Source organism: Schizophyllum commune (genome assembly GCF_000143185.2).
Source record: "Schizophyllum commune H4-8 unplaced genomic scaffold SCHCOscaffold_16, whole genome shotgun sequence".
Classification (NCBI taxonomy): Eukaryota; Fungi; Basidiomycota; class Agaricomycetes; order Agaricales; family Schizophyllaceae; genus Schizophyllum; species Schizophyllum commune.
Genome location: NW_026089553.1, coordinates 364,427 through 381,122, shown reverse-complemented (window position 1 = coordinate 381,122; position 16,696 = coordinate 364,427). Strand labels below are relative to the sequence as shown.

Here is a 16,696-nt window from a genome sequence, read left to right as displayed (position 1 = left end):
CTGATGGTAGGCCTCATAGAGGCATCAAAAATAGATTTGTGGCCTAAGAAGCCCATATTTCGCTTATCATCGCCCATGCCATGGCCATAAAGAGGGAGATGGTCGCAAGTGAGTTTGTCACGTGGCGGTTCGAGTATGCCACCTTTGTGGCGTAACTGTACAGTCGAGCCACGAGTCCCGTGACGAGCCGGCAGCGCCTGTTCCTCATCGAGTCCAGCGACGAGCACAAGCCAAGTCCGTCATCATGTCTAACGATCTCGAGTGGTTGCTCATCCGCGTTAGTATCCGTCTCATACGCCGACCCATCCTTCCGACTCTCGTCGCTTCATCGGAATGCAATCTTGCAAGTACATCATCCTGACCCGCTCTGCAGAAGTACAACTCCTTCATTGTGAAGAAGGTCCCTGAGGGCCCAGTTTTCTCCAAGGAGCCCGTGCGTTGCCCCGTCTCTCCCTCAAAGACAGACAGGATCATGACGGACCAGACATAACAGGGCAACCTCACGAACGTCCACTCGTACAAGTACTCGGGCTTGGCCAACTCCAAGGTGCGTTCGCATGCCCTCCTACACAGGCGCATATCAACTGACCCATCCTCCGCTTTGCAGGCCATCGATGTCTCGGACTCCCCCAACGGCATCAAGATCACCACTCGCAAGGTGAAGGCCGCGCCGAGCAAGGTCGCGTCCGCGCGCTCGACCACCACCATCCGCCCGCGCTCCGGCCCGCGCCGCGCCCTCGGCATCGCCGCCAGCCCCGCGAAGCGCGGCTACCGCCCAGACCTCCGCCCCGTACGTCTCTGTCCTGATTCGCGCCAAATAAGATCTTGCTTGGTTCCCTCCTCTTTCCTCATTATCCATCTGTTCTCCCCTCCCCAAAACGCACTCTCGTTAGAACCCACTGGAGACACTGCAAAGTGCATGAAGGCTGGGCGTGGACACGTTTGCAATATCAAGATCCCGTCGAGGCCGATCAAACCTCGGCGGGTGCTCGCCATGTCGCTATCGGGGTCCGTTCGGTGCACCACGCGGCCGTCCGACTCTTTGGCGTTGACATTCTTTCACCTTTCTCATCACCCTTTGCCTTTCATTGTGTTATCATCCTTCCATTCTTGCTCTTCGCGCTCATGGATCGACGCTGACCGGAACACTTCACACAGGCTGTCCTCGCCCGCACCTCCGCCCTTCTCGCCGCCCAAAAGGAGCCCAAACCGTCACCCCCGAAGAAGACTCGTGGCAAGAAGAAGGCCGTGGCTGAGACCGCTTGAGCGGGTTCGCCGTTGACGTCTGACGTTGTATGCTACCATGTATTTCGCCCATGCTCTCTATGCAGACCCATGCACGCGCCGCATTGACACGCATTCTTCACTGCAACTTCAATTTCGTGAGGCTCCGGGCAAGCTTCAAGACGACTGGCGTGGCTACAAATACAAGTACGAGTACGGGGTATTGAACTTCGCGTTACTGCTCCTATCTTCCATTGTTCGTGATGTGTTCTGTGTCCTTCGATATCCCCTCACATGGCCATCTTGCTCGCAGGCTGCGCGATGCGCGCGCCCGTCGCAAAGGCCCCAGCATTCCTCGGCATGGCATTCATCGCCTGCTTCGCATTCCAGCGAGGCTGCTCGAAGTGACGCTCCTGCCTCGCCTTCTTCGGCACCTCATCGTGCCGAGGATGCTCCTGCTGCTGCTCATGATTGGGCGTCGGGCGAGGGTAGTCGTCGAACGCATCGCTGACGGGTTCCGCGACTTCGGGTACCTCCGTGCGCGGTCTGGATGGTGGTGGTGAGTCAGACGGATATTGGTCCGTGTCTTCGCGATGCTCACGCTGTGGACGCTGGCCTCGGTCTCCTGCTCATAAAGTGGCGCTGTCCGCCGACTTTAACTGCGCGGGCGTCAGTATGCGGCTGATATGCCTCACTCGCGAACTCACCAGCCGCCGCGGGGTGCTTCATCTCCTGGTTGTTCGCCATTACTCCAATATGGGCGAGGGTGTCGTGTACGCAGTCGAAAGGGCTCGTATACGCGTCGAATGTGGTCAAGGGTGGTCAATGCGCCTCCGAGACCTACGTGTGCCCTTATATCATGCCCGGGGTGGGGCCGCGACGACTAACGATCGTGACACGGGACTTCGCGTCTCGCCTGCTCGGCGGTCAGGTGGTCCCGCTCGGGCTGGACCGCGAGACTCGCCACCATCCGGTGAGCGCGTCGCGGCTGGTGGAGGTATGGCTGGACGAAGGAGTTGACTGCGTAGCAATCATGGATGCAATCCGTCGAGGATGGGCCGAACTGGTGAGTACGCCTCTGACCATCCTCCATGCGGATCGCTTACCTAATGACTTTATGGCCGCCTGTCGCATATCGTATGGTGGTCACATTGTTCATATCGCTGGCCACCCAGGCTCTTGCGCATCCTGACGACCGGGCCATCAACAGCGCTCTGAAGCACCAGATCGATGCAGTCTGCCAGCTTGCAGAAGAATCTCTGCCTTTGAGCGCACACTCGCGAAGCACCATCAACGCTCTCGTCCACATCTTGCGTTCACTTCAGGACTTCCGCGTCAATGGTGACCCCGTGTCGGAGAAACCCGTCGGACCTGGTCAGGGGCTGTGCAGGGGCTGTGCAGAGACTTGATCCTGGAGGACCCTGGAGTCGATCTCAGCTGAATTTCGGTGCCCTATAAGTCGGCACTCAGGTGTCGTATCCGCATGAAAACGGTACCATTGGAATCCCAAGAACAGTGACTACACGACTGTGTGATTTGTTATTTTCTATCATGCGTTTTGACGAAGTCAATTTGCCTGTCCAGGGCCTGTCCAGGTTCGATCCTGATCAGGCAAGACGGAAAGTTCCGACACGCGATCGGGGTGGTCCACCTGCTCGCGACCATCTGGCGTTCATGCAAGGATGGGCGTTCTATCGCGTGGGCGATAGAGTACGGCGTGCTGCCAATTATGCGCCATGTCCAGTATACCGTGGACATCCACAAACGTCTCGTCGACGACGCGATCTGGTTCGTCGCTCAAAGCACCTTCCATCTGCGCGTGGCGCGCGCGTTTGCCACCGAGGATCGCGCCTTTTCCTTTCGTTGCGCGGACTATATGCATCCGCGCTTGATCGCCACTATGCGTCAGAGGATCTCGGAACGCGTGAGGTCCGCGTCCCACATATATACTCAGGACGTGTGCTCTAACCAAACCGTGAGTGAACAGCAAGCATCGCCGTCAATCCTAACTAACATCACTGCCAGTGCACCCATCGGAAGGCCGAACGCAAAGTCCGCCGTTGTCCATGCCTCAACGCCGGATACTGCTCGAAGGAGTGCCAACGCGCCGATTGGCCCGTGCACAAGCATATATGCAACGACAGCCGCGTGCACGTCGATCACATGCGCAGCCTGGGTATCTCTATACTATGTGAGTTCAGACATATTGCGCGCCTTCGCATATATTGACGTTTTTACTCATTCAAGCAAAGCGCCGTCTCATGGACGTGTACTTCATCGGCGTCTGCGCCAGGGACTATATTTTCGCGAACGGTTCTATAGTCATGAAGAGCATCGACGACTTTCTGCAGAACACGCCACCCATGAGGCCCGCTCATGCCATCATCCTCAAGGTCGACGTCGCGCGCGTGCATTGCGAGTACACACTCTCTGTCACCCCCCTGGTCACTGAGACCGCCGGCGACGAGCAGGGGGACGCCGCGAGTGGTACGCCATCGGGTTATTGGCGCTACGAGGTTCCGGACGATCCTCCTGGCACGGTCAACAAGGAAACGCCCGTGCATATCGTAGCCAAGGTGCTAGATACGGAGAGCGGCGAAGGGATACATGTCATTGCGATAGGTCTGGCTTCGTTGCGGCTTTCTGCAGGCACGCGCGGGCGATGAGTCGGTGTAATTGTGACGACTGCGCGCCTCGAGTGGTTAGAAATCGATGGAACAGGAGATGTACGTCTGAGTCAAGCATGCTGCGAGACGCCCGGACGCTGTGATGCAAGGGTCATGTCCCAATCTAAGAGCGTGACCTTCGCATCTAATGGGTGAGCTCAAATGAATGTATCCGCGCTTTGAAGAAGGTTCACAAGAGCCCAGGTGACCGTTCTATCGGCGCAGCAATCGTTCTAAGAGAAAAATCATACACGTAACTCATGCGAGTAACGCCCTTCATATAAAGCGATTGGAAGTCCCCATACATGCCGGCTCCTCCTCGCAACACCCTTCGACAAATCCAACCGCTGGCGTTCGTCGCTGACCAACCAAGTATCCAGACGGTTAATTCGCCGCAGCCATGCCAACGTACGAGAGTTTACGAAGGGGCCCACCTCCCGTTACCAGGCAGAAGATCGCAGCTGTGAGAGCGCGCTTGAGCACACCAGCGACTACGTTCCACCACCTGTTGCTTGATCCCTTCACACTCAATGACTGTAATTGGGGACTCCAATCTCCGCAGATCCATGCTGTGGTGAAGGAACTGGAGTTTTTGGAGTGCGCAGGCACGTTCCAGATCCAGCCTGATCCCAGCTATCGCCCCGACGAGACGCTTAACGCAATGTTCGATGACTGCGTGCGTACTCTGTGGCCTACGCTCATGCTCTGGCTCGACTATCTTTACCCCATGCATCATAAAGGGACGCGCCGCCTCGGACATGTACCCCTCCGAATTCTCGCCCTCGTGATCTATACCCTCGTCTCCCGCCAGGGTCCTGTCGCCACTCTATGCGCAGAAACACCACAGCTCTATCGATTGCTATTCTATCTATGGTTGCGCTTTGACCAGTACTACACTCGTCGAACGAACTTTGGCATTTGCATGGATGCCATTGCGTGCGCTGTCACCAATGCGATGGGCGAACGAGCGTTCATCGAGGAGAGAGACCGATTTGGAAGCATCGATCGTGCTCCACTTTCCGTCTCTCCGCCTGATCCATTCTGCGTCGCCGGCGTGCTCGTAGCTGTACGAAATCGCCCTCGGCAGGCCTACCGTCGGGCCCTTCAGCACGCGCACAAGCTTCTCGCCATTGCTACCGGCACCAACAGCGATGATGCTTTCGTGAGCATCAACGCATTCCAGACCCACATGGCCGCGTTTGCCAGGCTTGCGCAGACGGTACTTCCTGTAACAAAACACAGACGCGAAACCATACGCTCTCTCGTCCGCCTTATGCGCACTCTGTGCGATCATCGCTGCGGCGGCCCCTCGAAATCCATCGGCGTGGTCATGGTGCTGTACGCCATATGGAGGTCCTGCGAGGACGGTCGCTCGATTGCTTGGGCCCTGCGGGAGGACGCTCTTGCAGGCTTGTTCTGGGTGGTGAACGGGGACATAGAGGAAGCGAAGCTAGAGTTCGCCTACGCAGCGATACGGTTCGTCGCTGAAAACACGTACCGACTCTGCGTGCTTCGTGCCCTCTGCCCCAAGGGCACGCATCTGTTGACGTTCATCAGTGGGAAATTTGCGTCTCCTGCTGTGCTCTCCGCCATCGACGCCTGGATTAAGGAACGCGAGTTGGTGCGGCGTGCGTCATACTACAAGGCCTGCGCGCTTCCTGAGGTGAGCAGAAAGCGCAGCGTCTACAAGATTATTTTGACCTGGTCTTCAGTGTCGGGCACAACATGCAAAAAAACTTCGACGCTGTGCCTGCCTTGACGCGTTCTATTGCTCGAAGGATTGTCAGCGTTCCCATCGGCCTCTGCACAAAGACGTGTGCGCAGGCAGTGATGCGAGTCACTTGGGATACTTGCGCAGATTCTCCTCATCTAAGCTTAGTACGTGGTTTAACGTCGGTATTACCATCTTGGTTGCTCACGAACGTGACAATATAGATACACTTTTCCCCGAAGACGCTCATTTCATCTCCGTTTGTGGGCGCCACTACTTGAACATGCACGCACGAGCGATTCTCCGGAGCGTCGAGCGCTTGCAGGAAAATGCGCCACCTACCGAACGGCCGCCCACGATCTCCATCTTGATCAATATTTCGCGCTTGTTTTGCGATTATCGTGTATTCTTGGACGAGGATAGCTGGCCAGAGGATCAGGAGGACCATCCCAGCCAGCCCACACAACCGAGCATATTGGAGGATCGACTTGCTGGCGGGGCCGATACATTCACCAGCCTTCTCAAGAAGCCGGGGTACGAGGGTCTTATCCATCGGACCGAGTCAACGTTCATCAGAGACGAGTCGCTTGTTTTGGTCTTGGCGGAAGTGACCTGCGGTACCAGTGTCAGAGTTTATCATGTCAAGGCGATGCCACTGAGGCTGCTTAAGGAGTTCGCACAATCCGAAGATTACATTAACTACTATAATCCTCCTCATTCTCCGGAGTACATACAACGAGCTGTGTAGAAATTGTCTCGTCATGATCCGGCATAGTCCTACTAATATATCGATTCCCTCCGACATTCAAGCGACGTGCTGGCACGCCTCTGCTGTAGAGGATTGTCGTAGAGCAGTGACCCGATCGTTGGACAGCGATACGCCATCAGCATATAAAGTGCTACAAAACACTGGTGAGCACGCGATCGACGGAGAAAATGCAAGCAAACTCACCTTCGAGTGATTGTATATGATAATCCCGGGATCCACGCAAGCGCCCAGCAGTCTCCGGAAGTCGGCAACCAGCTCCGGCTCTGCGGTGTACACATCCTCCTTGCGCCCAGACCTCATCAGCCAGATCAACCACCTTTCTTCTCCAGCTAGGATCTCCCTCTTTAACCCATGGCCCCACGTTATTCCACTTTTCTCCTTTATATACGCGAGGTACTTGTCAAGTGTGGCCGTCATGGTCGCTTCCGCCCTCCCGCTCTTCTTCATGCTCTCGTAGAACCCCCTCGTCGACATAAAGTAGCCCAAGTAATAGGTGGGTCGAGATTGGATGTAGCAGTGCTTGACACTTTTGTCGTGGAGGTTGACTCCGGGCGGGACGATGTCCTGGACTGTGATCGTGAATTCGCGCAATTTCTGCTTCCCAGATATTGCCCCATCGCGATGAGTGACAGGAGAGATGCTGGTCTGTGTATCCTCGGATGTCATGGTCAGCGGGCGAGCGACGAGTGGCAAGGGCGGTGATGGTAGAATGCAAGAACTGGATCAGCGACGCGACACAACTCATGCGCGCGAACTCGTGGCAATCACGTGCATAACATCCGAGCCTTTGTTTGACCACGTGTTCTTGTTGATTTGAACGCGGCCAGTGGCCACTGCTCGAAGTGGAACCGAAATCGGTATCTGGCTCTCTCCAGTTATGCCATCTCACAAAGCCGGCACTTATGCAGGAGGTCTACTGCCGCTCCCTTGCATTGCATCGGGACCTCTATTCGCCTCTCGTCCGATGTGTTGTCTCGCTTTGAACAAGGAAATTGGGAACTAGCCATCGGGCTCAGAGCTCATACTCTTAATAGTTATGCAGATTGAGTATCAAATTTGGCTCGAGCTTCATGCGAGAAATCTCCCGTTCGTCTCTTCCAAGAGAAGCTCGTAATCGGGTTGAAACTGAATAATGGGTTGGTTAGTCGTTTCGCTCTCAAAGCACATAAAGCTTTGAAACCCACGTTCATGTACTGGAACGTATGACCAGCGATCAGCAAACGTAGCCTACCGTGCTTGGTAAAATCACTCACCAGCAGGTCCTTATCCTGAAAGGTCGAAGCCGTAAATTCAGCCTCTTCCCTGCCGATGAGCGTCTTCGGTATCCCATTCGCCGCAGCCGCCTCCGCTAGAAGCTGCACCTGACATACTCTCTCCAGCACGCCGAAGGTGAATACGGCCTCGTCGACCGTGTCACCGACTTGCGATCACGTCAGCATCGCACGCACACATACGACGTGGCAAACGCACTTGTCAACAGCCCATGATTTTGCAATATACACGTTCGGTGCTTCGAACCCAGCGCCTTCGCGATGTTCTCGCCCTCCGCCTGCGCGAACACGACGCCGCCAAAGTTTTCGTACACGCTGTTGTTCTCGTAGAAGACGCATGCGTCTTGCGTGAGTGGCTCGACGGGGCGCCCGAAGACGGACCAGGCCTTGCCGTGGATGGTGTGGCAGTGAGCGATGGCTCGCGCGTCTGGGCGGGCTTTGTGGATAGAGGAATCTGGGTGAGAGTAGAGGAGGTATCAGAATATGCGGAAGAAGGACAGGTAGTGGGAGGGGACTGACGGATGAAGAAGCCGGCGATGTTGATGGGGTATTGTGCGCCGTGTTCGGTCACATAGCCGTCTGGGGATACAAGTACGAGCTTGGATTTCTGAGGGGCTCGATGAGTAACTGCATTACTCACAGCTAGTTACAAAACGTACCGTCACCGACGAGAAGTGCACGCCGAACGGGTTCATCCTGTGACATGTCAGCCTCGTTTGCCTGGAGAGTGAAGTAGTGCGCGCACCAGTAATGATCAGGGAGGACCGAATCCTTGACAGTGATATGGCCAGTGACGCCCTCGCCGTACCCTTTCTTTCCCATATATCGCAGCGCCCCAGCCAAGTGTGCCTACACGACTTCGTTTGAGCACCCGTGTCCCGAATGACTGTAGTCCACGCACCTTGATCCATTCCCGCTCTTCGTACGGGTCGTCGAACTTCGGGATGCGCTGGTCCATGGTGATCGTCCCCGCCTTATTCCCTCGCCAGGTTCGGTCAACAGGGTCTTTCTTAAGGTTCTTCACATTCTGGCCGCTCCTCGTGGTGGTAGAGTCGGTTCCATTGGCGCTAGTAGCGGTAGGAGCCATCTCGTTTGGAGAGAAAGCAAGTCGATCGCGCACACGTCACTGCAGCGAGAGTGGGCATCCCTGCCGAGAACCGACGTCTATATAGCCAGCTGGCTATATCAGATGCCGAGTCGATACTCGGTTGAAGAAGACCACTGTGTATGGCAATCATGAGACCTCGGGGCCAAGAGGCGCCCGTTTCCGCCGACTTGGAAGGCCCGTTGAAGGGCTGCATGAAGAGGCCGCTATTCGGCCGTCGGCGCTGGAGCGAGGAAGAGTGAACAGGGTCCGAGAGGCTGGCGGCGACGTAAGAAACGCACCTTTGCCTATTCAAGTTCCTGGTCAGGAGGAGCGCTTGGGAATTGCTATCAATGCAAGGCGCATTAGAAGGGCACGGAGCGGTGTAAGGCATCGCGAGCTATTCTCATCCGCTTCCCATGGGTATCACGGCTTAATGAAGCCGACCAGCTGTCTGCAGGAAGTAAATCTATTCAACATGCTTTGTGCGTAGGTCTGCGAGAGCTGCAGAGGGCAGCATTCCGAGCGGGCGCTGGTAAAGTGGTCAAGATGGAAGTTGAGGGCAAGATCAATAATTACCAAATATAGCAAATAACCTCCAAATCACGCATCACAAGGTTTGCCACGTGATGGACCCACAACGGTCGGCCTATCCGGTAAATGTTGTGTCTTTGGATCAGCGATGCTACAGTATTCCGTTGTCTTTGATTATTCTATAAAGTGGTACATTGCATGTTCAAACTTCGCTGTTCAAGTCCTATTCCTACCTCTCCCCCTCCGGATCATAGATATACTCCCCATACACCGGCTGCCACCTCTTCTCCTCCGCCCTCGCCCTCACCTCCTCCTTCGCCCACCCCACCCCCGCCGTCCCCTCCTCCACCGCCTGCTCCGCCACCGCGACGCCCACCTCAAAGTTCACATCCGGCGCGTCCCCAAAATCAGGCAACAGCGCGTCGTCGGGGTCGGAGAGGGCGGGCGAGAGCGCGGCGAGGCGCTGCGCGCCGGCGATGATCATGGTGTCGGTGACCCGTTTGGACTTGGCGAGCATGGCACCAAAGCCGAGGCCGGGGTAGACGAGGGCGTTGTTGCATTCGGCGATGCTGGGATGCGAGAGGTGTCAGTGGGTGGGCGAGTAAGAAAAAGCCTAAGGGTAAACGCAACGCACTTATAATCCTTCCCACTCGGCATCTTCGCCGGCGGGAACGGGCTCCCCGTCGCCAACAGTGCCTTCCCGCCCGTCCACTCGTTCGCATCGTGCGGGTGCACCTCCACCAACCGGCTCGGATTCGACAAGGGAAAGATGATCGGCCGCTCCACATGCTTCGCCATCTCCTCAATCACCTCCTTCGTGAACGCGCCCGCGTGCGTCGACGTGCCGATGAGCACCGTCGGATGCACGCGCTTCACGACATCGAGCAGGCAGATTGCGGTATCGGAGTCTGGGTTCCACTCTTCCTCGGCGCGCGCGAACTCCGCCTGGTCCTCGCGGACGCGCTCGGCGGCAAGGCCTTTGCGGACGAGGCCGAAGCGGTCGAGGAGGTAGAAGCGGGAGGTGGCTTCTTCCTTTGAGAGGCCGTCGGTGGCAACCATGGCGTCGCGCAGCTGGCGTGCAATGCCCAGGCCAGCGGAGCCTGCGCCGTAGATGATGACCTTCTGGTCGCCCAACTTAGTCTTCGCGACGCCGACGGCTGCCATCAGAGTGGCGAGAGTGACCGCGCCGGTTCCCTGACTGGATGTATTCAGCTTCTGCAGATGCGAGCGACTAAAGTGTCACCTACATATCATCGTTGAACACGGCATGCGTATGCCTATATCGTGCGAGGAGCCGGTTCGCATTCGTGACACCGAAGTCCTCGAAGTGAAGCAGACAATGCGGCAGATGCTTGCGCACGAGCTGCACGAACCTATCAAAGCGCCTTTGAGCCCGTCATCCTCTCAACCATATCGCCACACTGACCTTTCCATGAAGTCGTCATACTCCTGCCCCCGGACGCGTTTATGCGGCCAGCCCTTGTAGAAACTCAGTATTTACGCCCCGAATAGACCACCGGGTCCTGTAGACGTACAACGTAAAGCTTATCGCCCAGCAACTCCTCGTTGTCCGTCCCAACGTCAAGGGTGACGGCAAGGCACTTCGAGGGATCGATACCACCTATGAGGCTAGAAAGCTTGATGAGAAGGAGGCAAGGGCTGGGTACGGCAGGACGCGCTCACGTGTATATGGCTGACTTGGCGGCCGAAATCTGCTTCCGTGGTTAGATGAAGCGCGCATATAGGCCGTTTGTAGACGCACTCCAATGCCCTGAAGAGCGTGAAGAGGATGAAGGGTCAACTCCACGCGTCGTGAGCGTTTCTGAGGGTAGCACGCACTCCGACACCTGGAAGAGTACGGTCAGGACGCGTCCGGCTTAGGCTGACGACGCGACGCACCTTGATCGCCAATGCCCAGGATCGCCTCCGCGTCCGAGCAGACAATGAGGTCAATGTCCCTCCCTTTTACCTGCTCAAGGAAGTCGTCTTCCATCGCATCCCGGTGATGGTACGTCAAGAAGAGTCCCTCACTCCGCCTGAACAAGTGCGAGTACTGCGAGATCGCCTCTGCCTGCGAACGGGCGTCAGCCTCCTCCTCCAACTCCTGGCCCTGCTACCGGCTCCTACTCACCTCCGTCGGCGTATATATGATCGGCACCAGCTCATGCAGATGCTTGCCGATCAAACTGTAGTATAGCACCCAATTCTGCGCCTTCATACTCTGCAGAAACGAGTTCTTCCCAATATCACTCCGCCCCGAAAGCTGATCGTACGCCCTCTCGACCTGCTCCTCGACCGTGTTCACGCGATACGGCAGGCGCCCCGTCAGCCCGAACGCGTGCCTTTCCTCCGTCGTGAACGCCGTGCCCTTGTTCCATCGCGGGGAGGTGAGGAGCGCGTCGCCGCGGAGGGCGACGCGGAAGACCTGCTTCTGTTCGTTGGGCGCCATTGATCAGTGGAAGATGGCGGGAGATAAGGAAGGGCGCGCATACATGCAGAAGCGGGAGACCGCGTCAGGCGAGCGCCCGATGAGCCTCTGTCAGTGACATGACATCACGGCCGGAGGGCGGAAGTATTCCGGAAAAGGAAGGCATTGTTGGGCAATATATGGAATTCCCACGGGCGGTACTATCTAACAGAGGACGGCGACCTTGGAGAGTTTGTCAAGAACAGGGCACTTGGTTGCTCGTCGCTGGGTGATCTCGTGAAACGCTAGACTCGACGAAGGCTTGCCGCCTTCATCTCGGTCCTCCATGCGCTGTGCGTCAACGTCGCGGTATTCCCTCACAACGTTCGTGAGATGGCGGAGTATATTGCTGGGGCTTAGTGAATCAGCCAAGGTAAAGATATTCCATCTACCACCTTGGTTTGCGCTCTCGCGAGCATGTAAGCACTGAACCATTACACGATCCCGAGAGGCCAGGTCATTGACTGGCACAAGCACAGCAGGCAGTACTGAAAAAGACGGCCACTGTCGAGGGGCGAGCGACGGTCGAATCAGACTGCCGAGTACTGGGTAACGCTCCTCCCGTTGTATCAGGACGCAAACAATGCTTTCGTACGGCGTGACTATACAGAACTATTCGGCGAGCAACGCAGCGCGGGCACAGGCGGGAAATACTGAAGTGTGTATCAGCCAACGTTCGCTGGCCAGCGAGCAAAGAGATAGGCGAGAGTAACGTTGCGATACGACTGAGCTTTTCAAAGCGAGTAATTCCGTGGAGTGCGGCGGTAGAGAGGGTTCAGAGGGCAGCGGTAGATAGGCGAGGGACGGCATCCCGAGAGGATGGTTTGTCGAAGTCGCTGAATTAGCGGTCGTGCACACAGAGTGGCTGAATAGCTGAACGGGTTCTCGACATCATCAGACGGCGTGGTGAACCCTTCTCGACGGCGTGAGTATACGTCCTCGACGGTGTGTATGCCCGCACGAGCACCTGCCTAATGGCGACAGCGCACCGGAGACAAAGGGAATGCGGAGGACGGACAGCCGTAGCGGCACGTCAAGATAGATGTTAAGCACACCGTGGAGGTTATCAACGGCGGGCGCCCGTCAATCATTTGAGGGCACCTGTAGGTCAATGAGGGTGCGATGCAGAGACAGGTTGCTGGCGGAAGGCTGCTTGCGGGGGCTGCTGCGTTGACGGAAGGACGTCACTGCGCTGCGGATACCAGCGGCGAGAGGGACTGCAAGGTAGAGTAGAAGGGATACGCGTCACTACCTGCCATAAGCACACACACACTCGCGGGCTGCGCTGGGGATGCGGGATCTCGGTGATGTGGGTGAAAGGCGATGACTGGCATTCAAGGGTTGAGTGGAGTTGGCCAGCGTATGCTACTGAAGTGGATAAGGATGGATGACGGGAGAGGGTGCGGGATGGCGAGCGACTAAAAGGTGACTGAGGCCCGATGTTCGAGGAACGGTCTGGGTGCGGAGGACGCGAGGGTGTTCACTGAAGGTAGATTGGATTGAGAAGATCAAGCGTGGCCACATAAGAACTAAGAATACCTGCTTACTGCGAGCAATGCCTATCACCTAGCTAGCGCTATGATGTTGAGCTCTTCAGAGTTCTGAAGCTTATGAGGAGAGAGACCATGGCCTGTGGAACTAGCACGAAAGGGGCGCCCCTTACGGCAAAGTCTGAAGGTATGCTTGACAACTGCGAGGCGCTTGGGTCTGCGGTGAACACGAAGAGTGGTCAAGGTATTCTCAGTCGAATATAGTGCCTTCATCTCTGAGCGATTGTCGGCGGTCAACGTCCCAATGCTTGCATCGGGAGGCCGCTGTCGGGCTGTTGACTGATCTCGTCAGCCACTGGCCCCGACGCAGACGGCCGCTAGCGGTCACAGTGAGGGAGAAGAGCAGGGCTGAGGTCATAGAGGTAGACAGTCTTCAGACGCGGGCTTGGCGAGCAATCAATCGTCGCGAGCTGAGCTGGATTGGCGTGCTGGCCGCCCCGAAGTCATTTTGTATGCCGAGATGACGACTGCAGGCTGAGGAACAGAGCTAGCAAAAAGCACTAGAAATTCGATGGGGTAGTTTAGGGTATGATCAGGGGCGAGCGAGCGATGGTGTCCGCTGCCTGTCCGGGACGATGATGGTAGGCGCCTACAGCCATCGAAATCGACGCGGAATGTCCGGAACCGGCGTTTGCCGAACGCCACGAGGTTTTCTCTCCGCGAGCTCGTGACGGTCCAGAGCGAAATTCCTCCTTCGTTGTTCCGCCCCCTCGTCCTCCTTGCTTCCCCCCTCCATCCAGGTTGAAGACTCTGACTTTCTGAGGACCCAAAGCTCGCCCTCCGCCGGACCCCGAGTGCTCAGCAAAACACGATCGACGCACCGGTGATTGCCGCAGCGCAGATTAGATCTCATCAGGTCCGTTCAGGACACGACTCATAGCACTCCCGCCCGCCACCGCCTCCCTCGAGACGAACCAGGCCAGACACGCGGTATGTAACCCTGCCGGGCTCATGCGGACGTCGCGTCCCCGACGAACGCTTACGCCGGGCCCAAACAGATCCAATCAAAATACCTCCTCTTTACCGCAAATGTCGGGCCCAAACAGCCAGCCTATAAGTAACTGCCCGACGTGTCTGTTCGGTGCACACTCTGCTCGGACGTCCCCCCACTCGGAACACTCTACATCCACCACCACGAGCAATATGTCTTCGTCGTCGACCAACAATGACTGGTCCCCCTCGTCGTGGAGGACTAAGCCGATCGCGCAGGTGCGTATGCGAGGTTGTGGCGGAGTTCCCCCGCTGACTGTGACTTAGGACGTCGTCTACCCCGACCAAGATCATCTGGAAAACGTCTTGAAGAAGGTCTCCAAGCTCCCCCCTCTCGTCACTCCTGGAGAGGTGTGCATGATCGACGTCCTTCCCCTTGACGAATGACTCACTCGCGTGCTAGATCGAGCGTCTACGCTACCAGCTTGGCAAGGTCCAGCAGAACGAGGCCTTCCTCCTACATGCTGGCGACTGCGCCGAGAGCTTCGACGCATGCAACCAGGAAGCTATCGCGCACAAGCTCGGCCTCATTCTCTCCTTCTCCCTCATTCTCGTCTGGGGTTCTCGTATGCCGGTTGTATGTACACAGCACTTATTCGCCAACAGCATTCACTGACCCTATATCTGCAGGTCCGTATTGGTCGCATCGCAGGTCAGTACGCGAAGCCGCGCAGCAGCGCCACCGAGAAGATCGGTGATCGGGAAGTCGTCAGCTTCAGGTATGCAGTCCACTCCCGTGTTCCCACTACTAGCGCCGCTCACATCCGGTTGTAGGGGCGACAACGTCAATGGCCTCGACCCCGACGACCGCACGCCCAATCCCGAGCGTATGCTCAGCGCCTACTTCCACTCCAGCACCACCCTCAACTACCTCCGCGGTCTCCTTTCCTCCGGTTTCGCCTCCCTCCACCTCAACCAGCCCCGCGACTGGTCCCTCGGCCACGTTCAGAGTCCCGCCCTCCGCCAAGAGTTCGAAAACATCCTCGATGGCTTGTCCGACGCGCTCGAGTTCAGCCGCACCATCGGCCACGACAGCAGCAAGTCCTTCGAGCACGGCGGCGGGCACGACCCGCTCGGCGAGGTCGACCTCTACACCTCGCACGAGGGGCTCATGCTCCCCTACGAGGAGGCGCTCACGCGCGAGTTCCCCGTCCCCTCGGGCGCGCACGTCCCGTCGGGCAAGCCCCTCGGCAAGGCGCACTACAACACCTCCGCGCACTTCCTGTGGATCGGCGACCGCACACGGCAGCTCACGCATGCGCATGTCGAGTACTTCCGCGGCATCCGCAACCCGATCGGGTGCAAGGTCGGCCCGTCGATGCAGGGCGAGGAGCTGGTGCGCTTGTTGGATATTGTGAACCCGGATAAGGAGCTGGGGCGGGTGACGCTCATCACTCGCTACGGCGCGGCGAAGGTCGAGGAGTTCTTGCCTGGCCATATCGCGGCGGTGAAGGCGTCGGGACACCCCGTCGCCTGGGTGTGTGACCCCATGCACGGCAAGTGAGTATAGCGTCCGATCCATTTCACGAAGCCAGAACTAACATCATCCTCAGCACCCACACCTCCGCCTCCGGTCTCAAGACGCGCAGCTTCGGCACCATCATCTCTGAGCTCACCTCGTGCATCCGCATCCACGCCGAGAACAACTCCCGCCTCGGCGGCGTCTCGCTCGAGTTCACCGGCGAGCTCGACGACAAGGGCTTCTCCGTCACCGAGTGCGTCGGCGGCTCGATGGAGCTCTGCGAGTCGAACCTGCCGCTGCGCTACCAGTCCTTCTGCGACCCGCGCCTCAACTTCGAGCAGTCCCTCGACCTCGCGTTCCTCATCTCGAACCACTACAAGCAGGAGCGCCGCGCGCGCCGCAGGGGCAAGAAGAACGCGTACGAGGAGGACACGCTGTACTCGGCGCTAGGCGGGATTCAGAGCCGCTCCGGTTCCAGGATCGCGTCGCGCGCGGGCACGCCGCCCAAGGCCTAAAGCCGCATTCGGGCGACGCGGTCATCTTTGGATCGCGGGTGGTTGTGGTGGGTGGTGATGTCTGCATGTGTGGCCATAGGGCCAGAACCAAAAGTCGATTGCGACACTTGGGATCTATTACTGTAAAAGCTATAAGTAAACCGTAGTCAGCTATGCTATCTCGTATTTATGCACTTCTGTAATAGTACACGCACCTAGAATGGCATCTATATATTCAGATTACTTGCCAAGGGCTGGGACGGAGGAACTAACGCGGTGTCCCAATGGATGGTTCAAACTAATATCCTTGGGCTTCGCTGTGCTCATCGCTCTCGTCATGCCGTATACACCGCGAGAGGACAATACAAAACGGTTGCCGACCTCCAGAGGGCACATTACCGAGCTGAAGACGGCAAGCCTTCATACCGGTCGCGCTTGCAGCATCCCTCAGCACCATTGACAAGCGCCTCGCTG

General features: G+C 57.3%; 8 protein-coding genes across 8 annotated transcripts; 4 read left to right on the top strand and 4 right to left on the bottom strand.

Moving 5' to 3' along the window:
- Positions 1-213: 213 nt before the first annotated feature.
- Positions 214-1,287, top strand: SCHCODRAFT_02644637 (ribosomal protein L28e). The gene is made up of 5 exons (XM_003026276.2): positions 214-277; positions 374-433; positions 494-547; positions 608-790; positions 1,159-1,287. The coding sequence occupies exons 1-5, from the start codon at positions 245-247 to the stop codon at positions 1,264-1,266; spliced, it is 438 nt and encodes a 145-aa protein (XP_003026322.1). The 5' UTR covers positions 214-244; the 3' UTR covers positions 1,267-1,287.
- Positions 1,288-1,426: 139 nt separating this feature from the next.
- On the bottom strand, positions 1,427-1,971 carry SCHCODRAFT_02644633 (uncharacterized protein; the record flags this gene model as incomplete). The annotated part of the gene is made up of 3 exons (XM_003026363.2): positions 1,427-1,770; positions 1,826-1,883; positions 1,932-1,971. 3 exons carry the CDS (start codon positions 1,969-1,971, stop codon positions 1,515-1,517), a joined length of 354 nt encoding a protein of 117 aa, XP_003026409.1. The 3' UTR covers positions 1,427-1,514.
- A 344-nt stretch (positions 1,972-2,315) lies between these two features.
- SCHCODRAFT_02520540 (uncharacterized protein) lies at positions 2,316-3,890 on the top strand (the record flags this gene model as incomplete). The annotated part of the gene is made up of 4 exons (XM_003026277.2): positions 2,316-2,598; positions 2,820-3,199; positions 3,250-3,415; positions 3,472-3,890. The coding sequence occupies 4 exons, from the start codon at positions 2,316-2,318 to the stop codon at positions 3,888-3,890; spliced, it is 1,248 nt and encodes a 415-aa protein (XP_003026323.1).
- Positions 3,891-4,214: 324 nt separating this feature from the next.
- SCHCODRAFT_02644619 (uncharacterized protein) lies at positions 4,215-6,410 on the top strand. The gene is made up of 3 exons (XM_003026278.3): positions 4,215-5,553; positions 5,603-5,768; positions 5,826-6,410. Exons 1-3 carry the CDS (start codon positions 4,291-4,293, stop codon positions 6,347-6,349), a joined length of 1,953 nt encoding a protein of 650 aa, XP_003026324.1. The 5' UTR covers positions 4,215-4,290; the 3' UTR covers positions 6,350-6,410.
- Positions 6,411-6,485: 75 nt separating this feature from the next.
- SCHCODRAFT_02673580 (uncharacterized protein) lies at positions 6,486-7,036 on the bottom strand (the record flags this gene model as incomplete). Its single annotated transcript, XM_003026364.2, has 2 exons — positions 6,486-6,500; positions 6,554-7,036. The coding sequence occupies 2 exons, from the start codon at positions 7,034-7,036 to the stop codon at positions 6,486-6,488; spliced, it is 498 nt and encodes a 165-aa protein (XP_003026410.1).
- Positions 7,037-7,248: 212 nt separating this feature from the next.
- Positions 7,249-8,865, bottom strand: SCHCODRAFT_02644613 (arad-like aldolase/epimerase). The gene is made up of 8 exons (XM_050346399.1): positions 8,543-8,865; positions 8,387-8,490; positions 8,301-8,337; positions 8,161-8,248; positions 7,841-8,095; positions 7,624-7,790; positions 7,555-7,563; positions 7,249-7,495 (listed from the first exon to the last, which is right to left on the bottom strand). The coding sequence occupies exons 1-8, from the start codon at positions 8,726-8,728 to the stop codon at positions 7,439-7,441; spliced, it is 903 nt and encodes a 300-aa protein (XP_050197153.1). The 5' UTR covers positions 8,729-8,865; the 3' UTR covers positions 7,249-7,438.
- A 546-nt stretch (positions 8,866-9,411) lies between these two features.
- Positions 9,412-11,736, bottom strand: SCHCODRAFT_02644610 (uncharacterized protein). The gene is made up of 8 exons (XM_050346398.1): positions 11,391-11,736; positions 11,159-11,330; positions 10,943-10,952; positions 10,795-10,888; positions 10,686-10,738; positions 10,507-10,632; positions 9,894-10,457; positions 9,412-9,828 (listed from the first exon to the last, which is right to left on the bottom strand). Exons 1-8 carry the CDS (start codon positions 11,706-11,708, stop codon positions 9,489-9,491), a joined length of 1,677 nt encoding a protein of 558 aa, XP_050197152.1. The 5' UTR covers positions 11,709-11,736; the 3' UTR covers positions 9,412-9,488.
- Positions 11,737-13,988: 2,252 nt separating this feature from the next.
- On the top strand, positions 13,989-16,500 carry SCHCODRAFT_02644605 (DAHP synthetase). Its single transcript, XM_003026279.2, has 7 exons — positions 13,989-14,206; positions 14,275-14,485; positions 14,534-14,617; positions 14,670-14,843; positions 14,897-14,985; positions 15,041-15,766; positions 15,820-16,500. The coding sequence occupies exons 2-7, from the start codon at positions 14,420-14,422 to the stop codon at positions 16,241-16,243; spliced, it is 1,563 nt and encodes a 520-aa protein (XP_003026325.1). The 5' UTR covers positions 13,989-14,206; positions 14,275-14,419; the 3' UTR covers positions 16,244-16,500.
- The last annotated feature ends 196 nt before the right edge of the window (positions 16,501-16,696 follow it).

Bases quoted from the DNA above. Each gene is read 5' to 3' on its own strand.
- SCHCODRAFT_02644637 (XM_003026276.2), top strand. From the start codon at position 245: ATGTCTAACGATCTCGAGTGGTTGCTCATCCGC. The intron at 278-373 runs GTTAGTATCCGT...CCCGCTCTGCAG, and splicing joins TCGAGTGGTTGCTCATCCGC to AAGTACAACTCCTTCATTGT. The intron at 791-1,158 runs GTACGTCTCTGT...CACTTCACACAG, and splicing joins ACCGCCCAGACCTCCGCCCC to GCTGTCCTCGCCCGCACCTC.
- SCHCODRAFT_02644619 (XM_003026278.3), top strand. From the start codon at position 4,291: ATGCCAACGTACGAGAGTTTACGAAGGGGCCCACCTCCCGTTACCAGG. The intron at 5,554-5,602 runs GTGAGCAGAAAG...CCTGGTCTTCAG, and splicing joins AGGCCTGCGCGCTTCCTGAG to TGTCGGGCACAACATGCAAA. The intron at 5,769-5,825 runs GTACGTGGTTTA...GTGACAATATAG, and splicing joins ATTCTCCTCATCTAAGCTTA to ATACACTTTTCCCCGAAGAC.
- SCHCODRAFT_02644613 (XM_050346399.1), bottom strand. From the start codon at position 8,728: ATGGCTCCTACCGCTACTAGCGCCAATGGAACCGACTCTACCACCACG. The intron at 8,491-8,542 runs GTGCGTGGACTA...GAAGTCGTGTAG, and splicing joins AAGAGCGGGAATGGATCAAG to GCACACTTGGCTGGGGCGCT. The intron at 8,338-8,386 runs GTGCGCGCACTA...GACATGTCACAG, and splicing joins GTCCTCCCTGATCATTACTG to GATGAACCCGTTCGGCGTGC.
- SCHCODRAFT_02644610 (XM_050346398.1), bottom strand. From the start codon at position 11,708: ATGGCGCCCAACGAACAGAAGCAGGTCTTCCGCGTCGCCCTCCGCGGC. The intron at 10,739-10,794 runs GTACGTCTACAG...AGTTTCTACAAG, and splicing joins TGGGCGATAAGCTTTACGTT to GGCTGGCCGCATAAACGCGT. The intron at 9,829-9,893 runs GTGCGTTGCGTT...CTCGCATCCCAG, and splicing joins CCGAGTGGGAAGGATTATAA to CATCGCCGAATGCAACAACG.
- SCHCODRAFT_02644605 (XM_003026279.2), top strand. From the start codon at position 14,420: ATGTCTTCGTCGTCGACCAACAATGACTGGTCCCCCTCGTCGTGGAGG. The intron at 14,618-14,669 runs GTGTGCATGATC...CTCGCGTGCTAG, and splicing joins CTCTCGTCACTCCTGGAGAG to ATCGAGCGTCTACGCTACCA. The intron at 14,986-15,040 runs GTATGCAGTCCA...ATCCGGTTGTAG, and splicing joins CGGGAAGTCGTCAGCTTCAG to GGGCGACAACGTCAATGGCC.